The sequence below is a fragment of the Colossoma macropomum genome, unplaced genomic scaffold, assembly GCF_904425465.1.
Source record: "Colossoma macropomum unplaced genomic scaffold, Colossoma_macropomum, whole genome shotgun sequence".
NCBI lineage: Eukaryota > Metazoa > Chordata > Actinopteri > Characiformes > Serrasalmidae > Colossoma > Colossoma macropomum.
In genome coordinates this window covers 32,479,401-32,494,162 of record NW_023494787.1, presented here as the reverse complement: position 1 = coordinate 32,494,162, position 14,762 = coordinate 32,479,401, and the positions used below count along the sequence as shown (strand labels likewise).

Genomic DNA, 14,762 nt, shown 5'->3' with positions numbered 1-14,762 from the left:
AGATTTGGGCTGGGTTTCCCAAAAGCATCTTAGCCCAAAGATGATTCTTAAATGAAAGAGCGAGCATCACACGGAACACTCTCTCTACCAGTTCAGATGATCTTAACACTACGGCGATTTTGGGAAACTGCTCAGTTGCTTACATCCTAGGTGAGGGGGGAAAAGCTGGTATTTGCTGTCTTATCATATATCTGGTCGTTGGATTTGATGGAAATTTGTGTTTAAAACATGGTCGATTTTTTTTAATGGAGGACTCTTTCCACAGTAATGGCTCTTGTTGCCTAAGCAATGTTTTTGACTGGAAATAAAGATTAGCTAATTTGAGGCATTTACTCATCTTTGCAGTAGGAAGGCTTTTACATGATGCAAAAGTTTCAGGAAGATGAAAAACATGAATGTGTCAATAAAAATAAATATTTCATAGGTTTTCTCCTGCTTGTCAGCATCTTGCTAGTAGAGTAAAGGTACAAATGGGTACAATAACGTTTTGACGTATTTTGGCCATGTCGCAGTGTGTCAACGCAAGATTCAGATTTATAACGTAATTTCATCACACAGCCATAAATGAAACCTTAGACTCGTTAAATCAATCTGGTTTCACTGTATGCGGACAAAAACCCTCAGTGAAATGTGTGGGTTCTCCCAATTAGTCCTATACTACTCCAATTAGTGCTGAGTGTAGGCGTGGCGTTGCACTGGGATCTTGTCACAACGCGAACGCTAGTTTAGGTGGATGATTTCAGCTGAAGCGGGAAGGGAATTTGGGCAGATATTAATTTATTGAGATATTTTAGAGGTTTTAGACATGGTAAGTGTAATAAAGCTCACCACATGTACAGTAAAGAGTATGTTCATGTTCGTCGGTGACATTATTTCCAACACATTCTGACTGAGGGAATCCGCGACCTGAGAGAAAGTTAACGTTCGGCTAGCTAAGCCAGTTAGCTAGCTAGCTAACTTCGTTGATTGCATTGACATGCTGGACTCATACTGTTCATTATTTATGTCATTTTTCAATTTAACGTTACACGTAGCTGTTTTATCTTGACGTAGGTACATTATATATGTGTGAGTTTTCTGCGGGGCTAATTGCGCGTGGAACAAGCACCGAGATAGCTAGTTAAAGAACTAGGGGTGGCAATGACTAACCACGCTTATGTTTCGTTATTAACCTTAGCAGTTAGCTGACCACTGTGTGTTTCTGAGTTTGAGTCGAGAGGATTAATAATTTGGCCAGTGTTAACTTCTTCATTTAACTGTGGCTAAAAGCTAAAGTTAAATGTTTCTTTCGTAGATAACAAGGTTAAAACTGTTTTCTGAAAGGCGCGTGAACGGTTAGCTGTGTGGCTAACAAACGGCTTCTCTGGAAGTAAGTTAGCTTAGCTAAATGAAGCCCGTTAAAGTTAGCGACCAGCTAGCGTTGGCTGGGCTAAATTATTAGCTAGATTAGTATGCATAGTATTTCTTCTTTACAAACCCGACAAAACGGATTTTTAGCTTAATGCTTTATTTTATCGAATATTTCTATTTATTCACTTCTAAAACGCTTAACAGAATGTCTGCGGAAATGAACAAATCTCAGTGACGTTGCTTCTGGAATGTTTGAACTTAGTAATTTAAAAGTTAACGTTAACAGCTACCTTATTATATTGTCAAAATGTAAAACAAAAAAGGCTTTCTATAAAATGTGGCTTGTCAAACGCTTTGAATGATTCAGGATATACAGAAACAGCGCCATGGATTTCAGACGTCGGCTCTGAAGCTGTCGAACGGTTACGTCTTACCGGAGGGCAAACTGACCCCTAACACGCTGTTCGTTGGGGGCATTGACATGAAGGTGAGCCGTATCTTCCTAAAATTAAATAATCAAGAATTAAATGACTACTAATGATGAGACTCTTTCCGTCTGCTTAGGTAGAGGAAAACGAGATCCGAGATTTCTTCGCTAGATACGGCGCGGTGAAGGAGGTTAAAATAATCACCTACCGTGGTGGTATCTGCAAAGGGTGAGTGCATTTTCACATTGTGTTTGTGGCGAAGCAGATCATCTCTGTACTGAGCCATGCATCAAAAGTACAGTTTTGAGAAGCCCTGTTCCTGGGCTGTCATTGCTGATTTTTATTTACATTTCGGCATAGGTATGGTTTTGTTTACTTCAGCGAGGATGTTGACATTCAGACTATCGTAGAAGTAAGTAAGGTCACTGTAAAATATTTACATCATTTTCATGGTGTGATGGGTTATCTGAGTCTGTGAAATGAGTGGTAATTTGTTTATTTATTGGGGTCAGGTATGCCTTATCTTGTCCTTGCAGCCCTAATGTGTGACTGCATGTGTGTCTGTCTCTGTCACAGCAACAGATCACTTTCAAAGGGAAGAAACTCAAACTGGGCCCTGCCATCATGAAGGAGCGGAGTTCTCGTGAGTCAGGTTTCCAAGATTTTTTTATTTATTTATTTTGTATGTTTGTTGTTTTAGTATGTTCTGGGGTAGTGATGTGTAGTATGACCTAAGCTAACATTAGCTGCGTTCCAAAGCCTAGGCCGCAGCCGAGGTAAGCTGTGTTTCTTGGCCGCTAAGTCTTAGAAGGCTGTTCCAAAGTGTAGGATGCTTCACTACACAGCCTAGAAATGCAACCTACGTTCTGGGTGATTTGAAGGACGCATCAGATGTTTCCTTCCCGGCCTTTAGTTACCCACAATTCTCTGCGCATGAACGACGTGAAGGAGAAAAAAAAACAGCACAACGAAAATAACGGAAAACAAAGCCATTGGAGCAGAGCTTGTTTTAAAGTACAAATTAATCATTTACTTAAATTTGACTTTGTTACCTTATAAAGTGTAAAATCACTGATTTAATTAAAGAATTCGTCCATATATCGTATTTTATTTAGAAGTATTTGTAAATATGTAGTTTATCGTACTACATAAGAACATCTCCACTTCCATGGAGAAATGAAAAAGCATCAAACACAATGCCACAGGCTTTACTTCCTCTCACCAGTTCCCTCACGAGTTTTGCGCCGCTCTGGTGACGTCACCATGCAGTCTCATTAGTGCTGTTCCATTTGTGTGACCAATAGGCTACTAAGGAGGAGTCTTCATAGGACAGTCCTATCAAGATCCTACAGCCTGCAGCCTAGGCTTTGGAACGCAGCTATTGAATGTTATATTAGGGAATCAGCTGACATGAATGATTTGAGTCAGAGAATTCTTATTAAATACTGTTATAGAGAGACAGTCTATTTATACTGGATGATATCGGCATCTTTTTAGATTCCATCCCATGTAGTGATTACAACAGCAAAGCTGTTATTGGTATTCGTTTTGTAATCTTGACAAGTCTCAGCCTTCTGTTTTGTAGTGATGTCAGAATTGAGGTTTGACTATGCTAAAGAGAGTGGTCAGTGAGCTGTAAATCAGAAACCTGTAATGAACAATGAACTTTTTAGGGCTGGGCCCAAATATTCAACTATTCAGATATTTTTTTGTTGAGTAGGTATTCAGTTTTTAATTTTGGGATTTAGATATTCGTTTTTTTGGTTTTTGTTGTCAGTGAAAATCTGTGAAGACTACAAAATGCTGTAACGTTTGGGGTTCTTTGGAGAAATTTCATGAGGTTCAACGCAAGGTTACAGTCCGCAACACAGCTTTATTTTTAATTTGCTGAAAACCAGGCCAGACACGGCATTTCCAGTGCTAACAGCTCAAAACACAGTCCTCATCACTATTCTGGAAAACCCACCACCAACCTAACATAAACATTTCTTCTCTTAATAAAGTTAGTATAACTGTTAGTATAATTGATTAACGTGCTTTGAAAAACTTGTGTTAAATACTGTCCAGCATCGACCAAATTTAACAGCAGTCTCCAGGACGCAGGCGTGCAGGTGCCGCATGCACCGTTGGTGTGTTTTATGTCAGTGGAAACATGGCGGGCGTCCGTATCCATAAGCTTTCAGAGAACGTGCACAAATATGGACAAAGTGAACGCAGAGTACAGACAGAAGGCTCCTTTTGTATCCGTGTTTTAACGTTGAGTAGAAGTGAGCCTTAATGCTGCATTCATTGAGCTCATTGGAAGGTTGTATATAGCAGATGGTTAACTAGTAAATGCAGTTTAACTCTGTTAGGGTGCTCTTGCATAGGTGCACCTGCCATACAGAGAAAGAACGCATGGAGATTGGAGAATACATTTCCTGCTTTTTCTGGGCTGAGTTAAAACGCACATAGATCTAAAAGAAGCACATCAGCTATGTATTTTCTGTGTTTACTGCAAGTTTAGCGTTTTTCACTCATGTAATGTATAACGTGACCTTTCACCTTTTACATCTCATAAACTTGTGTATCTAGAATCCTGAGTTTATCAGTTGTAAATACGACTTGTTGGATGTTCGAGTGGGATTTACAAGTGGGGCAAATGGTATTACTCCAGTGCCTTTTAAACGCAGTCTGAAATGTCAATATTTTGGTTTTTATAAGACTGCAGAGGGAAGCTTCATTGAACATGTAGAAAGAAAAATGCTGTGAAAGGATGCAACACTTTAAATCTTTGGTTTGTTTATCTAGCTTGCTAAAAGCTTGTCAGTAATGTAAAGTGAAACTTTGTTACCTACTCTTGTAAAAACACTACACATTGTCAGTGGTGTAGTTGAGAGTTGTGCTACCTTGTCGAAATGTCCTACTGTAGCACATATTTATAGGTAGCTCTGTACATGAAATTCTATGTAGGATGTTATGATAGCTTAAATCTCCTGATAAAAAAAGAGACCACCAGCATTAAAACTAAATTTTTTCTTGTTTGCCAACTTCTTGTTTGAATTTTCCCATTCCACCTCAGGCACCAGAATGTAGTTGTAATGTAACTGTCAGGTGGAGTGGGAAAATTAGAAAAAGAAGCTGGTTTGTGTCAGAAAATGTCACCAGCATTAATACAAATTAGGATATTTTGATAGGCTAAATCAGCTTATCAGGGGGGTAAGTAGTAATGTTAAATCTATACTGAATTAAAATTGAAAACACAGACACGTTTAAAACACTGAGTTACCACACTATAGCTTAAATCCAATGTGACAGCATTATTTCTGTTTGTCTGAAGTTTAGTATATAGTTGAACTCTTGTGTTTGGAGCAAAAATCTGCAGATTTTGATCATATATGGAGTGTTTTTGTGCCAGTAGGAATTGAATAAAAGCTTTATATACCACATATAACATACCAACCATATACGAAGAATGTCACGGTTTGTGTGGTTTAACCAATGCTTATGGTTCGTTAATAATATAAAATGAAGCTTTTAGCGTCAGAAAAGAAAAACAATCGGTGAATCAACTGTGAATCGAAACTAAAGTTTTAACACATTTCTGTGGAGCAGAGTCTCCAAAATGAGCTCTGAGTTAGCAGTCACACAAGCTCTGGAACGAGACGCTGCAGAGGTTCAATCTGCACAGCTCCCCTTTCTCGTCTCGCTTGCAGTGTTTACTTTCTGAGAGAATAACTGTCTCAAATCACTCAATGTCCCCTACATAGTGCGCTACTGTTCAAACAAACACGATCTTTATTAACCAGCAGTTGAGTTTTAAATAGGGAATTTGTAACCTGTTGTTAATGTTCATTATAGATGACTTAGTCGAACATTTCATGCACACTTTGGGTGAAGGATTTGCTATTTCATGATCCACGAAGTGCACTACATAGGGAAGATAGTGTGCTTTGAGACGGGACCTCGCACGAGTAACGCTGCATGCTGCTTTTAGGAAAAGCAGAGTTTCAGAGATTAAACTTCAGGAGTGTTTCTGCCGCAGCTCAGATGCATGTTCGTTTTAAGTTATGTTTTAGTTTTAAAATGCTTTTAGAGAAGCAGCTCCACAGGTGAAGACACACTGTGTGAGTTCTACACTGTCTGCAGCTCACAGCGCGGTCACGCAGTTCCTCTGTGATTTTGGCTGTTTTTCCTGGTGCACTGTGTTGATTAGGGGTACAGCGCCACAACGGCACAATAATGCTACAATTGCAGTTAGGACAGAAATCCCCCGAGTGCAGCCCTTCTTAGAAGTAGTAATTTTCCATTAAGACCCACCTCAGAGTTGGTCGAGATTTAATTCTCTATGCAGGGAAATCCCTAGTTATTGTAATTAATAATAATAATAATAAGAAGAAAAAGAATAATAACAGTAATAATAGTAATAATAACTGTAATAATACATTTGCTATTCTTTCGTTTACAGAGTATTACAAGTATTGTAAGTAATACAAAAGTAATACTAAAAATGTAGTGACCTTATTTTTTAATGTTTATGAAAACAAAAAGTGCATATTGCTGCCAGTTCTATTTGTGTTAATATAAATGTTGTTGAAACGAGTTTCAGTTTGTGTATCAGTATTTATTTTTTAATTTATTTTACTTTTCAAAACATTTGAACAATATCGCGATAATACCGATAATTGTGATAATATTGGTCATGATAATTGTGATAGGAAATTTTAATATCGTTTCATCTCTAATAGTGTGTTAGGCTATTAAAAACAAGGATATTTTCACAAGCAGAGCCAGACATTAACCCTCGTCCGTTATTCGTGTTTGTGTTGGACAAGTGGATGATGAATTTACTTGTCCAGTCAGACAAGTAAATACACAAGGTAAAAAAACTATTTTAAAAAATTATTTTACAAAGAGTGATGACATTTAAGAAAGATAATTTCAGCAAATAGCTTAAATCTGTTTCCCAGAAGAGTAGCCTACCTATCAAGGGCCATTTTCTACAAAAGTAATTCTTATGTGAGCAAAGTTACGCTATGATACTGAAGGATTTCAGTTTAAAACATTTTTTAAACACTACATAATAATTCTTTGCAACAGCAAACAAGTAACATTTCATAATGTCAATTTGTCGGCAGTTCAAAAATGATTACATATTATTCAGTCGAACAATCTTGAATAGATTCTTTTCATGTAGACCTGTTTGGATATCCGACTAAGTGTCAGTTTGGTATAATCAGGTCCACTCCCAACAATTAAGGCAGAAACAAAATCAGTGTAATTGTAGTACCACAATGTTAATTTTTTTTCTTTGTATATATTTATACTAATGCTTCCTAAATTAGTTGTAAGTATGTCATATGAATTAAATTTTGCTTAGCTGTCATGGCAGTATCTTCTACTAGGTGCAGTTAAGGCATTTATTATCTGTGTTAGTTGTGTATTCATTTGGCTGTTACATTTGGCAGCATCATACATTTGGCTGAGTTAGTTTTGTTTTTGGGTATTTTTAATCTTAATACTTTTGATTTAAGCTTGTTTACAAGGAAAGTATCTAGTTTTTCTCTAGAAGAAATCTAGAGGAAAACAGTGCCATATTCCTCAGCTTTCATCGATTTGACAATTCACGATTTTATGTTGTTTTGTTTTGTTACATGTAGACAGATGTCAATATTACTTTCTAACCATAATGAGGTAAAGGCAAGTGTATGTACACAGCGGCTTCTCTGAGCGTGACAAAACTGAAATGAAGCTGAAGTCAGCTTCTTGTTTAAATTTTCCTATTTCTCCTTGAATGGTGCAGCAGTTAAATTCTGGTGCCTGAGGCTGAGGAACTGCAGAGACTCTCAGCTTGTAAGCTGAGGGAATGTCTGTTTTGCACTGTCTGTCTATTGCATTTTGTGCATTTATGTGCATACTGGTATGATGGTAATGGCAGAACTAATACCTTAAAAAGAATTTCAGCCAGTACGCTGGATGAACTGATATATCACCCACCACTAGATATAGAGTCAATTGTGAAATGAAAAACAAGTTTTGTTACATTAGTAATGTAATTAGAGCTCAACAGGCTGCACCTGTAGTGAAGAACCATATTTTTTAAGAGTATAAATAGACTTGAGTCATGATTTCACTGAAGTAAAAGTAATCTGAGTATGGGTTTAGGCTACTGTGCTCAACCAACCTGGAGAGTTCAGATCCAGCATACAACTCTGACATTCAAATACTCTTAAAGGCCTTCATTAGATGAATCAGTTGTGTAAGATTAGTTTTGGAGCTAACTGCTGCAGGGTGGTGGATCACTAGGATCAGGCTTGGGCACCCCTGGTTTTAACCGTAGCGTGTGTGGGTTTAGTTGGCATTGTTCACACTTGCATTGTTCTTTATCTTAGTGACATGTTTTCATATCTAGGTTCTCTCCAGTCCCCTCTGGTTGGTCCATCTCAGTGGGTAAGCCCCTCCCCCTACATGTACTGTACCTGTTGCCCTCCTGGCCTGGCCCCACCCTCACCTGTGCTCAGTGGAGGTAGTCAGTATCTACAGGTGAATACACAGTTATGTTATTCAGACCACATTAGCAACATGAGGTTAGATGCTCTGTTCTTTATTTCTTGTTTCATTAAGTATTTTGGGGCCAGCAAGTTCTTAAATGGTGAATAGTATGCTATAATTACATTTACATGCTAGATTCTAGTGGTTGATAATATATTTCAACATTTTTAGTGTGCTTTGAGTTACTTCATTTGTTTTTATTTTTATCTGATTGAATTTGTCGTGTACATAAATGTTTTTGAAGATGTAGTGTGTTTGCTATTTCTGTAACAAAAGTGTTTTTATTTACATCCCTTTGGAGGTCATTGTATTAAGATGTCAAATTATTAAAATGCCCTGACATTTATAAGGATGGACAGAAACTTGAAAACAATAGGAGCTCTGTTGACACCTAGGGCCAGTGATATCTTCTCTGTTCTTCCCAAGCCATATTCTTACACTGGCTTTCCAGGGGTAATGATCCCTCAGGTGCCTATGAACTACACACAGTCATCTTATGCGTATCCGGTACGTAAAGACACCCTCAGTAAACATGTATAAGAATGTTTAAGCATCCTAAATGACTGCAGTTGACTTTAGCATCTTTTATAGTGTTCAAATAAGAACATGCACATCAGACGAGTGCAGCCCTTTTGATTCACTCACTGAAATGTGTCTCTGGTTGAGAACATTTTGCCATCTGCCATTCTCATTGCACAGCTTAACAGCTGGAATGAGGGAAGGCCCAGATACATATTCAAATCCCCAGTGTCAACCTTTTTAGTCAGTACATAAGGAACTTAAGGAAAGTCAGTTATTCATCATAATCAAGCTGAGTCACAGACCAGTGTCAGGCTGTTTGCCAGTATAAGCACAGTTTAAACAAGCTTTTGAGACATCCATATAGTCACCATTTAATCTTCTAGTATAAGTACCATTATCCCTGTTTGCAAGGATGTATATGATATATTGGGAAGCCATAACTTCAGTTCTGAACGTGTGTGCCTGCTCTGTAATGTGGCAAGCAATACATTTTTTGCCCAGGTAAAACTGCACTACACTTTTATTGTATAGGTTACCAGTTAAAAACGGTCCATACTGATCTGTAATTTTTAGATGTGAATTGAAGTTGTAGGTTTGCACCTTTTATCTAAGCGGCACAAATATGGTCAGTGCTGGGGAAACAATTTCATTCTTGTATTTTTTGTACTAGTATCCCCTACCACCACAGTGGTGTGGTGACCAGAGGACAAGGCTGATCAATCAGGTCAGTTTTCTGCATCTTTTTTTCAGCATCATATATTTGGATGTGGTGGGAATATGATGAGTACTGATTTGATGCCTAATGATTATGTTTCAGTTCAATTACTTACAAACAGTTTTAGACCTGTCCCAAATTATTTGGTCCCATCTGATTTCTTCTTCATTCATCACAAGCTTCATGAGTAATAGATTTAGATGTCATGTCCTGTGGTGTGTACCTTCTTTAACCATTGGAGGGCAGTGCTGGCTTAAACTGTGAATTTAATGTTATGAAGAGGTTATGGATTGTTGGGAGGTATACATAGCCCTAGGGTGAAGTAATATTTGTGTGTATAGGGTAGTGTGTCACAGTATCAAAATTAGTTTGTCCAGTGCTTTAACATCTATTGTGTATGTGTTTCAGAGCTATGTAGATTGTGGGGTCCAGACCTTGCTGACTCTCCTATAGTCCTTTGCTGTTTCAGGTGTGGATTGTTTTTCTGGTAAGAATCCCCATTCCCCTTTTTTTTATAATGTTTTACCAGTTACTGGAGACTACATTACATGGCTACATGTATGTGGACTAGGCTTTTGAGATTGTGTAATGTATAATATTGTCTGATCATGCCTCTAGCCACCCCCTTTAGTATCTGTGGGGTCCAACTCTAACCAAGGAGTTATTGCCCTTATCTCTCGTTGCCCCTTTCCTCATTGGAGGTAATGTCATAACGTCACATAGACATGTTAAACATGCCTTACTGTGTTGTCAGAAGTAGTTAAGCTAACTTTGTTCTTGGTGTGTTTTAGTAGTCCTTTTAGCTTTTTTAATGAATTGCACATTTACAGACTATAAATTGCTTCTTGACAAAATATTAAAATAACTTAAGCTTACTAAGTAAGCCTTACTGTTATTGCAACCTACTGGCATATTATGCTGGACTCTATTTAATTGTATTTTGTTTTAACTTCAGTGTAATCAGGACATCAAAATTATTTAAGCTTACGTTCATGCTCATGAGGGAAGGCGTTCTGTGCATGGCTTGCAGTTGGCATTGGGGCTGAATTCAGGGCTCTGTGAAAGTCAGTCAAGTTCTTTTACAAATACCTCATCAAATCATCTCTTTATGAACTGAGCTTTGGGCACAGGGACATAGTCATGCTGAAACAGGAGCAAGAGCATTCCCCAAAGTGTTGCCACAAAGTTGGTACCACACTTCTTCTTCTAGAATGTCATTTACTGTAGTGATAAGATTTACCATCACTAGAACTAAGGGTCCTGGCCCAAATCATGAAGAATAGCCCTAGGCAATTATTCCTCCACCACCAAACTTTACTCTACGCACTGTGCATTCGGTCAGGTAGAGTTCTCCTGGCATCCACCAAACCCAGAGTCCAGTTGCGGCTAATCAAACCCAATCCATGAAGCTCCCGATGACCAGCTGATGTTCCAGAGGCAGTTTGGAGTATGGTAGTTAGTGCTGCAGCTGTGAATAGATGATCTTACGTGCTTTGCACTTCAGCACTTGGTGGTTCCATTGTTTGAGCTTGTGTGGTCTACTGCTTCATGGCTAAGCTGTTGTTGAGTTGTTATTTGACTAACTGACTTGTTGGAATGGTGGTGTCTTATGACTGTGCCACATTGAAAGTTGCTGAGCTGTTGAGCTTCTAGCTGGGTGTTCACATGTCTGTAGATTAATTTTTGTACTTTACAATGTCTCAGGAAATAAGTTGTCTTAAATTTTAATTCACATGATTGTAGGATTCAGGGTTTTTCAAATAACTTTCACATAACTCGCTCTGTGTGCGTTGAGCTCACGTTACCTGCTGTTTAGCTAGCTTACACAGACTAAAACAGCAGTATGAAGGGATGTAGTTTTAACAGTAAGCAGAGGTATGCTTTTTAATTGTTTTATTAAACTTTGTATTATTTAGAAATGGAAAAGGGAAATTGTTTGGTTTTTGCAGGTTAAATCAGTAAGAAGGCTGTGCCTTTAGATGAACTATTGAGCTAACTGTAACACTAAACCTGAAGCAGTAATGATGTTGACCTATGGACTCTACACAACATAACTTTTAACACCCATAATATTGGGAACAGAGAAATACCTGTTCATTGTTTTTAGTTCAAGGTAACACCAGTTATAGTAGAGCTGACTATCTCTGCCTTTTCATTAATGATCTTAGCAACACATCCTTTGCAAGTCATTTATGCTTTGTAGTAAGTGTAGGGTAATATACGTAATGAGAAATAAAAGAAAGATTGTCACTTTTTACAGCCCTTGTTTGGCTTGATTTGGTAAATTTAACTACAGACATGCAGTTTGAGTACGTCCCGTTCTACTGCCAGTGTTTTATTTTTTTTAATAGAGATTGCATGACTGTATGTTTTGATTCTGTGAACTCATTATTAATGCGTGTGGCTGAAATAGCCAAACCTACTCATTAGAAGGGGAGCCCACATACTTTTGGCCATGTATTGTGTTACAGTCAGAACAAATGGTTAATATTGTTTAAGCATTATATCTAGGGCTGGCCCAAATAGTGTTTTATAGGCTTTGAATACTTGTTGGTGTTTCTGAACAGTTACTCTAATACTCCTTCTCAATACTATCCTTAAAAACAATAAAATTTATATTTCATAAATAGCCATAGTTTATAGTATGTCAGTCCATTTAAGTATGAAAGTTTATTTGTTAGTCCGGTTTTTACTCAATATTCTAGTTTTCGAATTTGTAACAGTTTTACACACATGCATTTTTTTTTTTAAACAATAGATGCCCAAAGATGCAGAAAGTGCTGCTTTTTAGATAAGGAGACTGACTGGGGTTTTGCTAACCTAAATAACAGTGACGACACAGACATAGTTCAAGACATAAACCTTTAAAAATGTTTGTTTAGCAATGTGCTGTCATAGTCAATTTAGCTGGTTTACAGAATGGATAGCCAAGTTCGTATTGCATTGCTAACTTAGTGGCCCAAGTTCAAGATGTATTGTGACTAAACCAGCCTAGTAGGAGTGAAATAATCGTAGTTGTGAGTGTGGACTTCAGGTGGCACTACCTAGACATAACATGATGCACAGCATTTTATATAACTTAAGAACATGTCCATCCTTAGGTAATTACCATTCTTGGTTTTGTGCTAAAATGTTTTGTCTGAGATGGCAATGAACCTCCAGCTCTGAAATTGTCAGGAATCTACAAGAGTGCCCTAGAATGCTGTTGGATTCTACGAAGTTAATGGAGGACAAAGCTTCTGAACGAATATTTGAATATTCAGATTATTTGGGCCAGCCCTAATTATATCTGTAGGAAGAATCTCTCATTAACAAAGATCTTGGAACAACTAAATATTACACATAGATATGGAATGCTTTTAATTTTTTCTCATTTAGGTTGTATTTTCTGACCCTTCTGCAGTTTTATTGAATGTGTAGTATACTTTGATTGCGCGATTAAATGGCATGTATTAGCTAGGCTTAGATGATACTGAACATTTGACGATAATACTGCAAATGTAGGTAGTAGTGATGCTTGTGTGGATAATCTGGGGTTAGAAAAGAAAAAAAACAGCTTTACTGTCCTCGACCACTCTCATCCTGTGTTGTATTTGGTTTCAGGGTCAAGTCCTGCCGAAGCAGAAAATGACATCATCTTGGAAATGGCAGAAATTTCTGAGAGAACATTCTCATGATTCTACCTTTGGTATGCTTTCAGTGTGTGTGTGTTTTCAGACTATAAAAAAGGCCCCATGCTGAGTGACATCAGTTTGATAGTAGGTCAGGCAAAATCATGGTCATGTGGTCAGACTTCTAACTGCATACAGCGTGTGGGTCCACATGCTTTGCTCTGGAGTACACTTCACACACACACTGCCTTTTTTTTGTCGATTTATTTGTATTGTGCATTTGTCTTTGTCATACCAAACCTTTAAAAAGACACTTTTAAGATCACAAGTATGTGTATTTATATTTTATGTTAACTAAGATTTATGTTGTCTTTATTTTAAATTTAATGCACCTCCGTCGCTCTCCAAATGCTTTGTTGATTTTGAGGGGAGACGACTTTTCTCGAGGCTTCTGGAATTGTTCAACGAATTCAGTTCAGTTTCATCAACTTCTATACAGTCATTCAGGCTGGCAGGGGTGTATTTATTTACTTCTTAACTCACGGCTTTAAACGCTTTTTTTTTTAATTTATATTAACGTTTACATTTTTATGCATGTATTTACTTATTTTATTATTTTGTGTTTGAACTACTTGGGGATGCCCAGTACTTAACTCACTATTTTGAGTGTTTATCACTGAATTGGGGTTTCTGTTTTTTTTGGCTTTGCCTGTTTGGTTATCAGATTTCAGTCGTTCCATTTGCTGTAATGTTTGTGCAGTTGTGAGGACAGGGAAAAGAATCACTGCATAAATTCAGACAATCAAATATATCTTTTAAACTCAGCCCTGTAATAGTAAAATGTCTTAGGCGCATTGAGTTTGTGATGTTTTAAGTCAATGAAAATGATTGATGCTTCACGTTCTATCACGATTTGAGGTTAATGTTTGTGATGTTTTTTGGTGGAGGTTTATTGGTTTTTGTTCTTTATTCAATTTTTGTGAATGCTCACAGTCTTTTGTTTTCCCTTTCCTACGTTACTTTTTTCTTCACTGAGGTAATGTATTGTAAAAAACATCTGACGTTAACACAAGCAGGATGATTTTTGTTTATAATGGTCAGTTTTAGAGTTTTCATTTTCCCATAGATTTGTCATTTTCTCACTAATATTTAGGTTGGCATGTAACCAATTTTGTGCCAGCATTAGCACAACAAAGTATAAAGGATTAGTAAACAATTCAGAACATTTCCATAAAATTGGCATTTGGTTAATTCATTTGGTCATCTCCTATGGCCTCATAGGACTGTAGTTTCTTCTCGAATTGATGGCATTAGTCAATCACTGTCCTTAGGGTTAAAATGTAAGCTAGTTTAAGGTGTTATAAGGTTTGGTGTCTTGTCTTGTTTAAAATAAATAAAGTTGAAGTTAATTAAAGTAAATAATTAAAAGTTTTCCATGGTTTGCCTCTGCTTTGCACTTAAATGGAGATTCCTGGCTGATACTAAAATTTAGGACATGTGGTAGAAAACCGAAATAAAGTTGTGTTTTACCTATAAGATAAAAAAAAAAAACTTGTGTACACTTGTCTGCTAAGCTGACAACAAATAAAAAGTTTACGTAAGATA

At 37.3% G+C, this 14,762-nt stretch overlaps 1 protein-coding gene across 1 annotated transcript; it reads left to right on the top strand.

The window, feature by feature from the left end:
* Positions 1-632: 632 nt before the first annotated feature.
* On the top strand, positions 633-13,250 carry dazl (deleted in azoospermia-like). The gene is made up of 10 exons (XM_036565701.1): positions 633-808; positions 1,718-1,837; positions 1,915-2,006; positions 2,139-2,190; positions 2,355-2,421; positions 8,170-8,300; positions 8,736-8,816; positions 9,502-9,555; positions 9,955-10,033; positions 13,150-13,250. Exons 1-9 carry the CDS (start codon positions 806-808, stop codon positions 9,997-9,999), a joined length of 645 nt encoding a protein of 214 aa, XP_036421594.1. The 5' UTR covers positions 633-805; the 3' UTR covers positions 10,000-10,033; positions 13,150-13,250.
* Positions 13,251-14,762: the final 1,512 nt, after the last annotated feature.